At 36.8% G+C, this 17,698-nt stretch overlaps 1 protein-coding gene across 6 annotated transcripts in view; it reads left to right on the forward strand.

Annotated features, from left to right (window-relative positions):
- Positions 1-17,698, forward strand: part of DOP1A (DOP1 leucine zipper like protein A) — a 60,797-nt gene that overhangs the window by 28,026 nt on the left and 15,073 nt on the right. For all 6 annotated transcript variants that reach the window (XR_006168409.1, XM_042816492.1, XM_042816502.1 and 3 more), the window contains exons 14-24: positions 101-725; positions 2,878-3,152; positions 4,591-4,743; positions 8,089-8,189; positions 9,460-9,719; positions 10,369-12,376; positions 12,474-12,585; positions 13,210-13,392; positions 15,474-15,599; positions 16,586-16,720; positions 17,311-17,366. Coding sequence is in view for 5 of the 6 variants with exons in the window: in XM_042816492.1 (XP_042672426.1) it covers positions 101-725; positions 2,878-3,152; positions 4,591-4,743; positions 8,089-8,189; positions 9,460-9,719; positions 10,369-12,376; positions 12,474-12,585; positions 13,210-13,392; positions 15,474-15,599; positions 16,586-16,720; positions 17,311-17,366 (4,034 nt within the window). In the remaining variant the exon portion in view is untranslated. The remainder of the gene's footprint in view (positions 1-100; positions 726-2,877; positions 3,153-4,590; positions 4,744-8,088; positions 8,190-9,459; positions 9,720-10,368; positions 12,377-12,473; positions 12,586-13,209; positions 13,393-15,473; positions 15,600-16,585; positions 16,721-17,310; positions 17,367-17,698) is intronic.

Raw genomic sequence — 17,698 nt, forward strand, 5'->3', positions numbered from 1 at the left:
ATAGGAATAGATTTAAAACTGGGTGATACATTTGTGACAGATATTTTCTTACTAACAAATAACCCATTTTAAACAGTCATTTAACTTCTATCTTAATTAGGTGCCATCCGTTTCTCTCGAGAATCCTAATGATGTGTTTGAAGATGGTGAAAATCCTCCAAGCAGTCGATCATCAGAAAGTGGATTCACAGAGTTTGTACAATACCAGGCAGATACTACTGATGACATTGACAGAGCACTAAATGAAGGTCATGGTGCACCTGGCATTCCTATTATAGGTAGCACATCCTCAGAGACTGAGACAGCATCAACCGTGGGATCTGAGGAAACTGTTGTACAGCCTCCTTCCATAGTAACACAGGGAACAGCAACTCGAAGTGGGAAAACAATACAGAAGACTGCAATGCAGTGTTGTCTGGAGTATGTTCAACAGTTTCTAACCAGATTTATCAACCTGTATATCAGTCAGAGCAATTCCTCGTCTCAGCCCTTAGGGACAGAGCTTCTGGTAGACGCTGCTAGAGAGCAAGGACAGACCTCAAAATGGGATAGAGAACCACAAGGAGATGCTAAGGTGAAAAAAATGAACAAGAAAAATTCACCAAAAGAATACCTTCCTGCCTTTGTTGCTGCTTGTCAGCTTTATCTTGAATGTTCAAGCTTTCCCGTTTACATTGCTGAGGGAAACCGTACTTCAGAATTACATCCTGGCAAGCCTGAAGTTGGTAAGCTGGACTCTGTTCTTCATTTCTATAGTTCTTGCTTTCAAAACATTTTTAAAATAATTGTGTTAATTCTTTGTGTGTGCTCCTGTTTACCATTTCCCTCAGAAATACAAGTTTCCTTCTTTATCAGTTTATTTGCTTTTTGAAAATTAACTCTTTCTTCATAGATTTCCTCAGGAACAATGCTGGGATGGGATTTGAAACCAATTAGAATTGGGATAACAAATATAAATTATACAAACTGAAGCCTTAGAGTAGTACCTAGACTTTCAAATGTTCCTTTTTACTGAGTGAATCCAGGAATGTTTTGTGATAATCTTGTATAATGTGACTGTGAAATATTTAATTAATGGTTTGGTGAGGTTTTTTTTTTTGTTTGTTTGTTTGTTTGTTTGTTTTTCAAATATTACCAGCCTACAATTGAATGATTGAGTGTTGTGGCAGATGATTGAGAGAACTTCGAAATATCAGCTGCCTGCTTGTTACATTTCTATACACTTCTGGTCATCATTGTCTTATGAATTCCAAAGGAGAAAGCCCATAAAACTTGAATAATAACTTATGTCTCGTGAACACGAAGGCAGTACTTCTAGGAATCCCATTCACTTTGCTAATTGTCTTAAATTTGTATTGCTCATTTTCCAGCTGAGCTTTCTTATTTGTAGTGTTGCGTTTGGAGTCTGTTATGCAATTTGGCTTTGAGGGGTACACATAAATTGCAGGTGGTTGAGGTTAACTGTAAAAGAGTTTGGTTTTGCTTCAGATGTGAACATAAACTGTGCAGAATGGCAGACAGGAGTAGCAGTGGGAATGGGACTGTAAAGCTTTCCAGGGAGCCCTGCTTTCTATAGGTGCTGCTGGCTGGCTGGAAAACAGGAGAAGGTAATTGTAATTCATGCACCAGCCTTTTCTTTATCTATTGCTATGTTTCTTTACTGCAGTGGAAGCTGTTATTATTGAAGGGTTCCTGAGATTGGAAAATGCTTTTGAGTTATATTGATGATGATTCTATTGCCTTTAACCAGTAGTGAGTGTCATCAGTTATTTATGTTAAGGAGCCAAATTAATCTTGTATTGAGAGAATATAACTGTACTGCTATATTTTGCATATTGTCCATTGCTGCATTCTCATTTTCTCAAGTAAGTGTGCTATTATTGCCTCAATTCCATTTTTAACATCTTCAGTCTCAAAACAACATTTGTATCTGTTAACAGTAGAATGTTATGTGGGATTGTTAGCTATATTTTTGCTCTAAATTATTTGGCAGAATTATTATACAAATTAGAAATCACCTTAATTCTAAGTAGATGCTGTATTTGTGCCTTGTAGGCATACGTGAAGACATATTATCTAATTGTAGAACTGTTTACCTATTAAGAAGTCTTTCTGGTGTTTAAGAAAAAATAGTTTGGTATCCCTAAGGTAGAGGGGTGCTTTATTCACTTGAGTTGACTGTGTATAAAGACACTGAATTCAGAGAAAAACTCTTAGATTGTTAGGATAGTGTGTGGTGTTAAATGTGGGAACAGTTAGAAAGCAACAGCCAACACAGAAAGCAAATCTGATCAGTAGGATCAATTTTCTGACACTGAAAGTATCAGTTTTTGCAGATACTTTTACATTTACATGTTTCCAGTAAATTCTTTCAATTTTTTTTTTATCAGAAAAGGCTTGATTTGGATATGTTTCTGTGTGTATGTAAACAATAAGTATGAACCAACTCGTGTTTGTGTGTGAATTATTACAGACTATAAGCAGCACTATTGAAACATGATTTACTGATTAAGAACACCCTGAGGATGGGCAGTGAATGAAGAGAGATGCATCTACTAAAAGTACAGTTTTGCTTGAAGTATGAAGTTGTGTGGATGCAATTCTATACAATGTATTTTGTCCTTCCTTCTTCAAATTTTCTCTTTTTTAGTTACTAAATATTTGAAGTCTTACAAGATTACGTTCTTGATTAGCTAATTTTTCAGACAGATACATCAGGAAGTATCTCTCCTGTGTGCACTTTGCTAAACAGGTTTGGTGACAAGGTTGAAAAATGAAAGATAAGGTACAAATGTGCTGATGGCTGTGAAATATAGAAGAAAAAATTCACAGCAAAATTGTTGTTAAATAAAAATATATCTCTGATTTTTATTTCAGACTGTGAACAAGTGCAGCCCCCACTTTGGCTTCAGACTTTAATGAATGCTTGCAAGCAAGCGAGTGATTTCAGTGTTCAGGGTGTAACTATTTCCCTTGTGATGGACTTGGTTGGATTGACTCAATCTGTAGCACTCGTCACTGGAGAAAATTTGAACAATGTGGAAACAGCTCAGCCTCTTAGCCCTAACCAGGGAAGAGTGGCTGTGGTTATCAGACCTCCTCTTACACAAGGCAATCTGAGATACATGGCTGAAAAGACAGATTTCTTTAAGGTACTGTGCAGCAACTCACTGATGCTTTCTTTATACTTTTTTCTTGACTGATGAGGACTGACAGTTGTTGCCATTTAGTCATTCTTGATTTGATAAAAAAAGTTTTCCTTGCTGAGTGTTCTGATAACAGCTGTAATCCATGTTGATGTCTAAATGAGCAAATGTAGTAATTTTTCCCACTGTGATTGTTTTACTGGCTGCTTGGGTGAGAATACTTATTTTCAAAAATATAGGTTCAAACGTAAGTGAGAGCTGATTGAACATAATCATTAACTAGCAAAGATATGAAGTGGAGATAGATATACATGATTTATGAGTCTGGTAAACCACGCTTTTTTTATTACCTTTTGTAAATTACAAATGTAAATCAGGAGCAGGGTGTGTTATGTAGTTAATTATTTTCAAGTGGAAATTTATTTCTGGAGATACCTGTGAGTTCTGACTCGTAACAGGATTTCTTTGTGTGGTTAGCTATTGCAGTGTTTCAGATAGCTATGTATGTTCATACAATTAGAACCGTTTTATAGATTGCCTCTTTGTCATAAGCCATCATCATATACATTTCCCATAACTGCATAGAACTCAGCATAGTTCAGAACAAAACTTTAGGCCAAGTGTCGGGTTCTGCACTTTGGCCACAATAACCCCATGCAGCACTACAGGCTTGGGGATGAGTGGTTGGATGACTGTGAACAGGAAAGGGACCTCGAGGTGTTGGCTGATGCTCGGCTGAACATGAGCTGACAGTGTGCCCAGGTGGCCAAGAAGGCCAACAGCATCCTGGCCTGCATTAGAAATAGTGTGGCCAGCAGGAGCAGGGAGGTGATCATCCCCCTCTACTCAGCACTGGTGTGGCCACACCTCGAGTAGTACGTTCAGTTTTGGGCTCCTCACTACAAGAAAGACATTGAGGCCCTGGAACGTGTCCAGAGAAGGGCAACAAAACTGGTGAGGGGTCTGGAGCACAAGTCTTATGAGGAGCAGCTGAAGGAGCTGGGATTGTTCAGCCTGGAGAAGAGGAGGCTCAGGGGAGACCGCATTGCACTGTACAACTTCCTGAAGGGAGGTTGTGATGAGAAAGGGTCTGGCCTCTTCTCTCAGGCAAATAGTAGGACCCGAGGAAATGGCCAGAAGTTGTACCAGAGGAGGTTTAAGTTGGACATAAGGAGAAACTTTTTCTCTCAGAGAGTGGTCAGGCACTGGAATGGCTGCCCAGGGAGGTGGTGGAGTCGCCGTCCCTGGCAGTGTTCAGGAGGCGCCTGGGTGAGGAGCTATGAGATGTGGTTTAGTGCTTGTGGTACTGGGAATGGAAGGGTGGTTGGACTGGATGATCTTGCAGGTCGTTTCCAACCTTGTGATTCTATGATTCTATGATTCAAAACAAGGCATGATACTCATTCACTTGTCTCTCTTACAACTTCTGTTTTCATGTCCAAAGCATATTGCTTTAACTCTTTGGGACCAGTTGGGTGATGGAACTCCTCAGCATCATCAGAAGAGTGTGGAGCTCTTCTACCAGCTGCACAACCTTGTACCATCTTCTAGCATTTGTGAAGATGTTATTAGTCAGCAGCTGACTCATAGAGACAAGGTAAGTTGTATGTGTGGTTACTGAAAGATGGCTTTATGTGTATGTTTGATACTAGCAAAATATATTTGGAAAAAGGACTTGGTACCTCAGAGGAGGATGTAAATGAACTTCAGAATTTTAAGAATGTTGCATTGTGTTGGAAAGTTTGTTTCAAATGTTAAAAAATATCCTTATCTTACATGCAGAATATTGGATTCTTCCACCCTGACACCAGGACCTTCTTTCCTATATTTTCACTGGCAAGAAATTTTAGCCTAATCTCTGTATCTGATCCGTGTTTTCATGCTGTCTTGCTGTTTCAGAAATACATAAAAAGGGTTCTTAATGATAGTTCTCCTAACAACTCCTCTTTCCCTGAACAGCTTCTTTATTTTTAAGGTCCCTTCATTTTGCTGCATCCTTACCACCTTTTTTTCTGACCTCTGGTATACTCTTTCCTATTTCACCTGACTCTTGCATCTTCTTCTAATAATTCGTCTAAAGTAGAATCTGTGCTTTTCTCCTTCTTTACCTTCACAATATGTGGAGAAAGAGAAGAGGATTTTTTTTTTTTTTTTTAAACTACTTTGTCTGTCCCTTTTTTCATAGGGGGAGCTTTGATTTCTTCTCTCAGCACTGTGTGGATCCCTGTCTCTGGGTCAAAGTGCCCTCCTTATCTGCCTTTCTGTTTGTCACTGTCTTCCGTCTAAAGCACGAGATTTGCTTTCAGTTCTTTTCCTTACAGTGAGAAACTTAGTGAGTCTGCTGAGTCTGATGGTATTATTTTGTTTCTGCCTTGTATGACTTCTGCCATGTATCCTTTCTGTTTTTTGGCAGCAAGTCTTTTCTTGTCTTTCTGGCCGTTCATGCATTATCTGATTATGGTTCTTTCTGTAAAAATGAATGTAAATATCAGAGAAAAGAGTAGCTTGTAAGTGTATTTTACTTGCAGATCCCAAGAGCTGTGCTGTATGCTTGAGCTTCCTCTTCTGACATTTCTCTTCATTAATTATTTGCATTCCTGTGAGATTCTTTTTTTCCTTTTAGGAAGCAAGGAGGTTACAGTAACTAGGTATCCTCATTGAAGAATCTTCTTTACAGTTATACGGCCCCTCTGTTTTGTAGTTATATCATTGAAAGAGTTGAATACTGAGTGTTCACATTTGTCTGTTCTGCAAGCTACTTACTAAACTGCTGTAACAATAATTGTTAGGGTTTGTTTGTTTTGCATCTGTCCATGGGAAATGTGGTGCTTGCCTAATCCTCTCTAAGTGATGTGGCACCTGACATCTGAGTTGTCTGTGTACCTTTCTTCAGTATGCTGCTAAAGCTTCTCTTTCCTTTTTCTTCCATCGCTATCTCCTCTAAACAGCCATGGAGTACAATTTGAACAGAATCTCTTAGTGAAAAGAATGCTGCTTCTTTGCCTGTATGACAGGTGTTTGTTTTGTGGTTCTTATTTTGCAGCTTGTCCTATTTCTTGTTCTGCTGACACAGGCTATCATGTTTGCTCCTGATCCATCTCAGTGGATTTCTCCCGTTTTCTTTTGCTGTTCAGAAGTTGCTTGACTCACTGCTGGCTGTTTTTTAAAAATTACCTTGGCTATCATAATGATAGCTTCTGTTTTGCTGTCGTTTTAGCTAGTGCTTTAAATTCTTAAATAAGTGACCTGTGTTCACAACCCCAGCAGAATGAATTATAGGCCACTCCTTGCTTACATACACTGAAATTTTCAGGTTGTGTCATTTAGCAGAAGTTGCCTTTCTGCCTTTCTACCAGGGTAACCAGGTCAACAAAAGCAATTGTGAGCCAGTTTGTTAATCACCACAGTTCACAGTTTGGCATTTTGATAAAACTGCTAATGAGTTACAGTTTAAAGTATTTTACTGGTCTGTGAACTGCTGTGGGACATTCGGTCATTTTTGCTAAATGTAAAGTGAGGAGAATAAGTTACATCTTACCAGCGTGGATTGCAAGGGCTTGCATGGAGTCCTTGTGGAAGTGAAATTTTCTTTTTATTCAGAAAGTTTTAGCAAAAAGTTTTGTGCAACTGTAGATTTTGCAGCAGCTTTTTTTTTTTTTTTTTTTTTTTTTCCCAGAAATCGCATTTTTTTCTAAATAAATGCTTTTCTTTCCAAAGTCCTGTTTCATTTTTTTTAATGAACACCTGATGCAGTGCATCATTTTGTGGGTTTTGTACATTTTTAGTTTTTATTTTTTGTAGCTTTTACTTAAAATTTGTGTTAAAGTGGCAGATGTGAGTTGTTGCAAAGCTTAAACTGCATGTTATAAAATAGGTGTGGAAGTATGCCAGATCATCACAGTTATCACAGTTTGTGATTTGGTCTCATGTTTGTAAGTTTCACAAAGAAACAAGTGAAAATCTCAATCAGCATCTTGTCTGACTTTTGGTAACTTAGTTTAAGCTCTGATTATATTTGACTTTTTTTTTTTTTTTTTTTTTTTTTCAGCATGACCATCCTGATTTTCATACTTTGCTTGTTCAGTCCTGCAAGTGACTAGTAGCTTCCTTGTCTCTTTAATAAAGCTATTTTTAACAGATTTACCCGTATGTTCTTATCATGGTGTGGCATTCACTGTTGTGTTTACGGTTTTGCTCAATAACTCGTTCCTTGACCAGCTGCAGTGAAGAGAGAAAGGCATAACAATTGTTAGTTTAATACCATTTTCACCATTAAATATTCTTCAAGTTACTAGCAGTCATTGGAATTCATCTGCTGTAGTAATCATGTTTTTTTTTGTCAACAACAAAACTATGTGTTCCCTAGTGAAAATTGGTATCTTCTTGATAAATTCTATCATGTATAGCAAGGGAATTCTTATGACTCCCTTACCAACACATTTTCATTCCCTTGTTTCCTTGGTTACTGTGTTTAATCTCATGATTCCAGACACTACAATCTGGTTAACTACCCCTAAGTATTTTTTTCTGTCTGCCACTCTGCTTCTGTATCCTTGAGTTTTTCTGTTTAACAGCTTCTGTGTTTCTTCCTGCTCTCTCTTTACCAAAGTTCTAGTGGAGATATAGATAAACTAACTGAAAAAAAAAGAGACATGTAACTCATGAGAATAGGATGAGTATTGTTCAAGTTAATACATTGAGTATGACTTGAAAATATTCTAAATACCTGGAAACTAAGGCAGACAAGTTCAAGATGAAGAGAGGGGACAATCTTTAATGTTGTTCACAAATATATGTTCTCTCTTATTGCTTTTACTATTAGAAGACAGGATTTGAATATATAAAGTTGGTAAAAATACATACTTGATATTTTAGATTGCTCTATGCCCAGTTGTTGTCAAAAGTTGCTATACTGTGATCTAACTTACAATTTGATTCACAGAAGATAAGAATGGAAGCTCATGCAAAGTTTGCAGTACTATGGCATCTCACTCGTGACCTTCATATTAACAAGTCATCGTCCTTTGGCCGTACCTTTGACAGGTTAGTGATGGCAAGTGTGATCCAGTTAAAAGTTTTGAGGCAAAATTGCTTTAACTAAGTCATACTGGCAGCATATAATGTTTAGCATTTATGAAATACGATGTAACTGAGAGCCAGAAAGGAAGCAAACAAAATAGTTAAGAAAACTGATTTTCACAGTGGTGATTATGGAAGCTGTTAAGTTTTTTTTGTTGGTGATAGAGTAGAACAGGGAATGGTCACGTAATGCATTGATTCCCAGAGTGGTTCACTATGTATTGAACATAATATCTAAGTTCTTACTGTGATTTAGTTTTTTATTTTTTTTTTTTAAAAAAAAAAAGGCAAGAGAAGTCCACACAAAAATGAATTACATGAAAACAGAAAGTAACAAGAAAAAACTAAGGAACATTTGCAAGTTAGCAATAAAAGTTATTTTGTTTAATCTGTGATTTATGTACAGTGTCACACAAACAGCAAGGGATCTCCTGATCTCTGATGTCAGGCTGCCTTAGAAAGAACTGAATGATCTGGACTTTGAACTGGACTCATCTTCCTCAGATAACATAAATGTTGTGGAAAAATCCTTACTTGATTTTTCTAGTGCATACTTAACTGTAGGAAGCAGATTAAAAGGGTTATCTCTTTGCCTTGATTCTGTGACTCACTGCAGAAGTGATGGTAAATTCTGTGTTTAGTTCTAAGAACTTCTGAAGTTGTATCACTGGAGGATGTGGAACAGTTGGTAAAATTTGGAGTCCTATATATAAAAATACATATTATTTTCCCCCAACTTAGGAAAGGGTAATAAAAGCTAAAACCATAAAAGGAAGAAAATAACAATGGTAGGAAGAACTGAGATGCCAAATACACTTCTATCAGTTCTTGAAGAGAAGTTCCTTTAATGAATTGTCTTCTTTTCATTGTAACTGTGTGAATTAGCATTTTATGGTTTTGTGCTCTGATAGCATTTATAGACAACCGAACCTTGCTACGCTCAGAGCTGAACAAATACTTTGACTATACTACTATTACTGCAAGAGCATTGTTAACTGATTTTATTACTAGCTTTTCCTGGCAGTTTCTTAAATAGACTGAACTAAAATGCAAAACCTAGGATTGTGGAGTTCCAAAGACAATGGTGTTTTATGTGAGAAGTATACTGGAATATGTTCTAATGCATAGAGATTTGTCATGTGTCAGATTCAAATGAGATTATACTGGGTTGTTGTAGGCAGTGCAGCACTGGGTAGTACAGAATATGTGAGGTTCATTCTTCTTCCTGTTCTAGATCTCTGTTTATCATGCTGGACAGCCTTAACAGCTTGGATGGTTCTACTTGGTCAGTGGGACAGGCTTGGTTAAATCAAGTACTTCAAAGACACGATATTGCAAGAGTCCTTGAGCCTTTGCTCCTATTGCTTCTTCATCCAAAAACTCAACGAGTTTCTGTTCAGCGAGTACAGGCTGAGTGTTACTGGACTAAGTCTCCCTATCACCCTGAAGAAGAAAATGAAAAACACTTTATGCAGAAGTTTAGCTGTGCTGATGGTACGTACGAAAGAAAACTCTACAAAGTTCATTAGTTAATTTTTTAATTTGCTATCTACATATTTAAAATACAAATTTTGTTTAGCATAATTGGCAAAAAAAAAGTGTGACTGCTGCTTACGTATGCATTTATGCATGTTTTTTAATTCAAATCTAGGTACCCCAAGTGCTTTTGAAGTTTAATTGCCCTACTATATTAAGGCAGTATATTCGTATTCTCATGCAAAGAATGTTTTATGTCTTATGGAATTCAGTAGAAGCTTAGCAAAGAAGTGAAATGCTTTTGTGAATTAGAATAAATAACATGGAGCTGACTGAAAACATGCTGATTCAGTTTAAATATCTTTCTGTTTATTGTATATATATATATTTTTTAATCAAATCACAAGTAGGTATGACTGTTATTTCTCCTGAGGGAATTATGTTGTTTTACTAAGGTCTAGTACTAAAGTAATCTTGCTTGGTTTATGCGGATATATTGCTTTCTTATTAATGTTTTTCTGCTTTCAAGTGGAAAAAAAGATCTACTGACCATGCCTTTATATAATTAGAAGTCTTGATAATAGCTAAAATTCTAAATTTTAATTTTAAATTCTATTCTGAAAAACAAAACATTGTGTGTGATGTTTATTGTTTGTTTCTCTTCAAGCATTTACTCATGTGCCTGTAAGCCAAGGACAACTTATCATACCTAAAGAAGGCAATGAAAAACATCTTGCTATGGATGAAATGGAGAACTTCAGCCTGACTGTCAATCCTCTGAGTGACAGACTTTCCTTGTTAAGTACCAGCAGTGAGACCATTCCAATGGTTGTGTCTGATTTTGATCTTCCTGACAATCAGATTGAAATACTGCAGAGTTCTGACTCAGGCTGCTCTCAGTCATCTACTGGAGATAATATCAGTTATGAGGTGGAAACAGAAAGCCTGAGTGCTCAAGATAGCTCTCAGACTCTCAGAGAAGATTCACCTGATGAAATTGTGCAGCAAGTGGTTACTGATCTTATATGCAAAGTTGTAAGCAGTCTTGGAGAAGAGAATGAACCAGTTAAATACAGTCTGCTCTCTGAGGATATTTCATGTAAATTCAGTCCTTTGGATAATCCTGAAGAGGTGACTAAAAGTGAAGAACAAAATATTCAAAGTAGCCAAAGTAGTTTGGTTAGTAATGACAGCTCCCAATTATTATCAGCATCAACTGAGACTGGACTTGAGAGCTTAAGAGATGAAATTTCAAGAAATAACTCTTCACCCTGTATTACAGCAAGCCAGCAATCCCTCTCTGATCTCACTCTTACTTCCACAGAATCCAAGTCCAGAAAGCGAAGCCACAGTAGTATTCAGTTCAACTTCAAAGGAAAACTACCAGAAAAAATGTCAGAGAAGGAAACAATTGTTAAAGAAGCTGGTAAGCAACCAGGTGCAAAACCAAAGGTGAAAATAGCCAAAAAGAAAGATGAGGAGAAGAAGAAAGCACAAACAGAGAAGCTTAAACAAACAAATGTGTTCTTCAGTGATGGTCTTGATTTAGAAAACTGGTACAGTTGTGGGGAAGGAGAAATTTCAGAAATTGAAAGTGATGTGGGTTCCCCAGGGATGCGGAAATCTCCCAACTTTAATATCCATCCGTTGTATCAACATGTGCTGCTTTATCTTCAGCTGTATGACTCTTCAAGAACTTTGTATGCTTTTTCTGCAATTAAAGCAATTCTGAAAACAAATCCTTCAGCTTTTGTAAGTGCTATCTCCACTACCAGTGTCAACAATGCATACACTCCTCAGCTGTCACTGCTCCAGAATCTTCTAGCCAGGCATCGGATATCTGTTATGGGCAAGGATTTCTACAGTCACATCCCGGTTGATTCTAACCATAACTTTCGGAGTTCTATGTACATAGAAATCCTTATCTCCTTGTGTTTGTATTATATGCGGAGCCACTACCCTACTCATGTTAAAGTGACCTCGACAGATCTGATAGGAAACCGTAATATGCAAATGATGAGTATAGAAATTTTGACGCTCCTCTTCGCTGAGTTGGCAAAAGTTATAGAAAGCTCTGCAAAGGGTTTTCCTAGTTTCATTTCGGACATGTTATCTAAGTGCAAGGTTCAGAAAGTGATCCTGCATTGTCTGCTCTCGTCTATCTTTAGCGCGCAGAAATGGCACAGTGAAAAGATGGCTGGAAAAAACATAGTGGCTGTAGAAGAAGGTTTTTCTGAAGACAGCCTTATAAATTTCTCTGAAGATGAATTTGACAATGGCAGTACTCTACAGTCGCAGCTTCTAAAAGTACTTCAACGGCTGATTGTGCTGGAACATAAAGTAATGACTGTGCCTGAGGAGAACGAAACAGGCTTTGACTTTGTCATAACAGACTTGGAGCACATTGGTCCCCAGCAGCCAATGACTTCTCTTCAGTATTTACATTCCCAGCCAATAACCTGCCAAGGCATGTTTCTTTGTGCAGTGATAAGAGCTTTACATCAACACTGTGCCTGTAAAATGCATCCTCAGTGGATTGGCCTTATCACTTCCACTTTGCCTTACATGGGAAAAGTTCTTCAGAGGGTGGTTGTTTCTGTGACTCTTCAGCTCTGCAGGAACTTAGATAATTTAATTCAACAATATAAATATGAAACAGGATTATCTGATAATAGGTATGTGTATGTAGAGGCATATTATCTTGTAAAATGTATTTGATTGTGTTGAATTGCTTTGAGAAACTCATTTAAAAAACTGTATTATCTGTTTTAGACCTATTTGGATGGCATCAGTCACTCCTCCAGATATGGTTCTTACGTTATTGGAAGGGATTACAACAATAATTCATTACTGCCTCCTAGATCCATCAACACAGTATCATCAGGTAAACTTACTTGGTCATGTGAGAGGTTCCTGTGCAGTGTATTTCCTTGCTGATATCTGTCTGACAGATTCTGACTGGATTGTATTCATCATGCAATGTATCAAAATACTATCTTTTTTCTTTTTTATATTCCTTTTTTTCTCTTAGTCAAGCAACATTTTTGATCTCATAGTCTCTTAGAAACTGGATCCACATTCTGCAACACTTCTGTCCTCCTGTTTCTGCTGTCTTGTTTTTCCTTTGTTGTTTTATTTTTGTTCTTATTTGCCTTCTTTTCATTTAGAAATAACTGAAAACTGTTTGCATGTGCAAATCTCAAATTCTGAGATAAATGTTTTGCAAAGACTTTGACGTGATACGAAATTGCTGTAGTCATCCCGTGTTCACGTGCCACGTGTTCAGAATGCATTCCATACTGAATGACTGAGAATCAAAAGATTCTTTAATTGATTATTTGATAGACTCAACTTGTGCATACTGTACAAATCATTGGAACAGTGTTTTGGAAAAGAAATCAAGATGTAGAGCTTTCGTGTACATTGTCTCAATTTATGCTATTTTATTAATGTTGTTTAATGTAGATATTTAATACTCTTCCTCCTCTTTTCTCCTGAAATCCACTAGCTTTTGGTTAATGTAGATCAGAAGCACTTGATTGAAGCACGCAATGGGATTCTGTCTATCCTGCATATGATCATGTCTTCTGTGACGTTGCTGTGGAACATTCTTCACCTAGCAGACTCCTCAGAGAAAACTGCTGCTGCTGCTGCTGCATCCGTTACCACTATTAATCTTGGGTCAACAAAGGTCAGAATATCAGGCATAACATCATTTAAATGGTTCCTAAATACTTTTTGTCAAATAAATCCACTTGCATCTCTTAAATGTAAACTGGCTTTTAACACATTTGTCCTAATCTACCCATCCTTCCAAAAACAAGGCTTTCATAAATGGGTATTGAATCTACTTTTAAATATTACCAGCTGACAACAATTCATCTCCCCTGTTTTTCTACAAAAAAAATTACATCCATCCTGAATAATACTTGAGCCGTTGAAACCACCCTTTTATGCTTCAAGAGATGTGAAATACTCATCTAAAATCTTAGTAAGAGAGCTCTCCTCTTGTAACACCTTGAACTTGGGCATTTTTGAACTAGTTCCTTTGTTTATTCAGTGTCCATACAGTGATGTCACTATGCATGGGGAGAAATATCCTAGCAAGCAGTAAGCCAGCAACTGTAATCTAGAAGACAATCTAAGTAGGGAATCAAGTAGGACCATACTGAGAATGCTGCCTAGGGCTCTTATTGGAAGCACTTCAGACTTCTAATACTGCACATTCTTAAATATGAAATTGTCATTTAAATCTGAAATGTTTAAAAATGTTTTCCTCATAGTTAGTCCAAATACACCAAGTACTGGTTTTGATGATTCTATTTTACATCCCTTTCAACCTTTGTCGTTCAGGCTGAAGGAGTCATAACTCCTTGTCTTAAGACTGCATGTCTTTCCACAAACGTTATCTGTGGTTCTATTTGGACTTCCAGTAGGGCTTCCTACTCAATGGCAGGAGAAGAGTCTGTACTTCTGGAAGGCACATGATATACACTGCTTCTGTGAAAATAAGAAAAGCTTTTGTACTCCAGTTCAACATGAACTTTTCTGTAAATCCCAGATTTTCTTTATTTTGCCCAAATCCATAGTATTCAACAGAACACCCAACATGTGCTATGCATGAAGAAATCCTTTTTAAGCCTGGCAACCACACTTGTGGCAAGTGCACAGTCAAATTCCAGGATTCTGTGTAACAATTTCTTGCAGGCTTATACAATTTCTGCTTGAATGTATGTGGCCAGACTAGAAATGACTTTCAGAAAACAGATGAAGTGCATTTTTCTCAGAAATATTTCTGTCTTAAAAAAAAATCTGGATGAAGGACAGGATGAGAAAGTAGCATAAGAAAAAAAAAGCTCTTTTTTTCCGACCCAAACTTGCCTAAAGAAGGATGGCACACACATGCTGTTGAGAGTTTAAATAATGAGTATTTCAGACTCCTAGAGTAATGTGTTCTTTTTTATATAATTCTTTTCCTACTACTTAATTTTTATCTCACTTACAATAAAGTCTATCTCTATTTGTAGATGCAAATGTTTTCTTTCTTCATAATTCTCATACACAGTTGATAGATATGTCTCCACTAATGTTCATCTCCTGACTGTACATACCCATTTCTTCCTCTTATAGGTCACTTTCTGTATCACTAATCTTTCTTGTTTTTTATAGTTTGAGTTCTCTCAGCTTGTGTACATTTCTTGAAGTAAGGTGTCCAAAACTGGACATGGTACATGGTATCTTCTTTCAGGGTAAATATTGTATGTCTGTCATGAAGTGCTGCTGTTTATGAATGCTCTTCTTTTTCTCTTCCCTTGCAAAGTTGTCACAGTGACTTTGTGATCTGCTGTAATCCAGAGATTTTATTTTTATGCAGCACTGCTATCTAAATACTTTTTCACCCTGAATAATCAGTTGTTTTTCCTCTCCCTTTGCATGCGAAGCTCAAGTTTGTTACTGTAGTCCACCTTTTTCAGGACATTTTTCCAATTTGTCAGATCACTTTGATTTCTGTATTTTCCTTTCAGTCTCTTCCCTTTTCATTATCATTTGCAAATTTACGGAGTGTATTTTCTCTTCCTTCATCTTACTCATTAATAAAATGGTTGAAGAGTACCACATCTAAAGCAGAGCTTTATGAACCCTGTTGAGTGCATTCTTCCATTGTCACAAAAAATTAGCGATAGTTGCTGTCCAAGTCTGGCTTTAGTGCTAGTTGTTCTACACGTAATGCAGGAGTGCTTATCTAAAGGTTGGTGTTATTTCATGTTTCAGAATTTGAGGCAACAGATTCTTGAGTTGTTGGGACCAATTTCAATGAATCATGGTGTTCACTTCATGGCTGCCATTGCTTTTGTATGGAATGAAAGGAAACAAAATAAAAACACTTCCAGAACAAAGGTATGTTTGTGTTAACACAATCCCTTCAAATAGCAGTGATAGCTTTAAGTGATTTAAAAATGATAGGGCTAATATTTCAGCATTTCAGTGAAATGGAAAATATTTTTAACTAGCATCTGTTCCTTCAGGGAATTACCAGTTTAAAACCTTGCATTTTTTTCCTATACCTTTTTAGACTCAAAAACTATGTGTGCCAGCAAAGCTGCACCATAGCAAAACTAGAAAGTAACAATTTGTTCACAGACTTAGTAATGCAGATGCAAGATAAATGCCCTGATAAATAGTTGAGATTTTTTTGTTCATATATCCTATTTTGACAGCCACAGTCTGTCAAAAGCATGATTTTGTTGAACGAGTTATAGGTCACTGTATTCATAGTCAGATGTCAGAGTTTAATCTCTATCCTTTTTATTTGTCCAGATTTGCTCAAATAGAATATTAGCTGCCTTTTTGCTTTTGAAGCCACAATTATGAAGCTGCTGCATATATGTTATACTTCTGGTTTTATTTATGTAATTATCACAGATGCTGCAGCAGAACTTATGTTCTCTGCCTCACTGCCCTTCTCAACCTCTGTAGTGCATCTTTTTAACATAATACTCTGTTTGGTGATGATTCTGTAGAAGCTTTTGACTTGTATCATGCCCTGGCTAGAAACCTACTGTAAAGTTGCTTCTAACATATCAAGTGTAGCTATTTATATTTCAACTCTTAAATTGTCAGAATATTGTTCTTTGCTTCCTAGAAATTTACTCCTTTGTAGAGCTTTCTTAAAAGCACCATGAACAGGAAAGACAACTTACAAAGATGCTTTGTAGACTGTAAAAACATGATGCTCTGCAAGGCATTTGTGATCAGGATACTGTTTCTCCTCCATCCGTATAGTTGGTCTCATTCCATTTACTTCAGAAGCAAGCCCGTGAGGCAAAATGTCTTAATCTTAATATAGGCTATGTGATGATAATGCAACGTATCTATTCTTCCAGGTTATACCTACAGCAGGTGAAGAACAGCTTCTGCTGGTTGAGCTAGTTCGGTCTATCAGTGTTATGAGAACTGAGACTGTTATACAAACAGTGAAAGAAGTTTTGAAGCAGCCTCCTGCCATAGCAAAGGACAAGGTATGTAAACTGAGGAAGTGCTGTTTGTTTATTTAATGTCTTCTTACCAGAACTTAGGACACTGATAATATAGATACTTCATGAGCAATATTGAGCAAATAGTTATTCTCACAGTAAGTACAGGAATTTTGAATATCTTGTAGATGGATCAACTTTTGGAGGGAAGCCATTAAGTCAATACCATTTTTTGAACAACTCTAAAGTCCTGTTTCATGCTTCTGTACTAACTGTTTTGTAGCAATAGGTTACTTACATGAAGGTTACTTTGTTTCTTGGACTGCCTTCTTGACACAACACATAGGGTTTAGGATGTTAAAGAAATGAGATTTTAAAAATTTAAGGCAATTGTCAAATTTATATCCATTATAACCTATCTTTCCAGGTTTTCTGAATAGCGTTCTCTGATTTTTCTAGAGAAGGCCTCTCCAAATTTTGTAGAGAGATGCCTCAATAGATATTCATAAAACCCTGTTAATTAATTAAGTTGCATCTTCAGACGTTGCGATAACACAGTGTTTTCATTTTTGCTGTAGCAAGAGAGGAGCAAGTCAGTTTGTTCTTCTGACAGTTTTCATATCTTTTTTTCCCAGAAACATCTTTCACTGGAAGTCTGCATGTTGCAGTTTTTCTATGCTTATACTCAAAGGTAAGACAAAAAGTTAAATGTGTCTTGATGACACAGGTAGGTGGACAACCTGAATGTTTTATAACCTCTAGGAAGATAAATTGCCACTTCAATATAAATCGTTTTGAGTTGAAGGTATTATAAAAAAATAAAAAGGGATTTTGTGAGTTTCCTAATTCTGTATCATCTTTCTTCCCATGTCTAAAAATCCTGCAGGAAATCTCCTTGCAGCATAAGGAAAACTGATGTTAATTGTGCTATAATTCATTGGTTCTACACAAATCTTGTTTTTATTGTTCTTCCTTCTTGCTCCTGTTCCTGATGTTGCTCCCTAATAATAAGAAACTTGTGTA

The sequence above is a fragment of the Centrocercus urophasianus genome, unplaced genomic scaffold (genome assembly GCF_019232065.1).
Source record: "Centrocercus urophasianus isolate 14NV4802_14NV808 unplaced genomic scaffold, USGS_Curo_1.0 seq_10, whole genome shotgun sequence".
Classification (NCBI taxonomy): domain Eukaryota; kingdom Metazoa; phylum Chordata; class Aves; order Galliformes; family Phasianidae; genus Centrocercus; species Centrocercus urophasianus.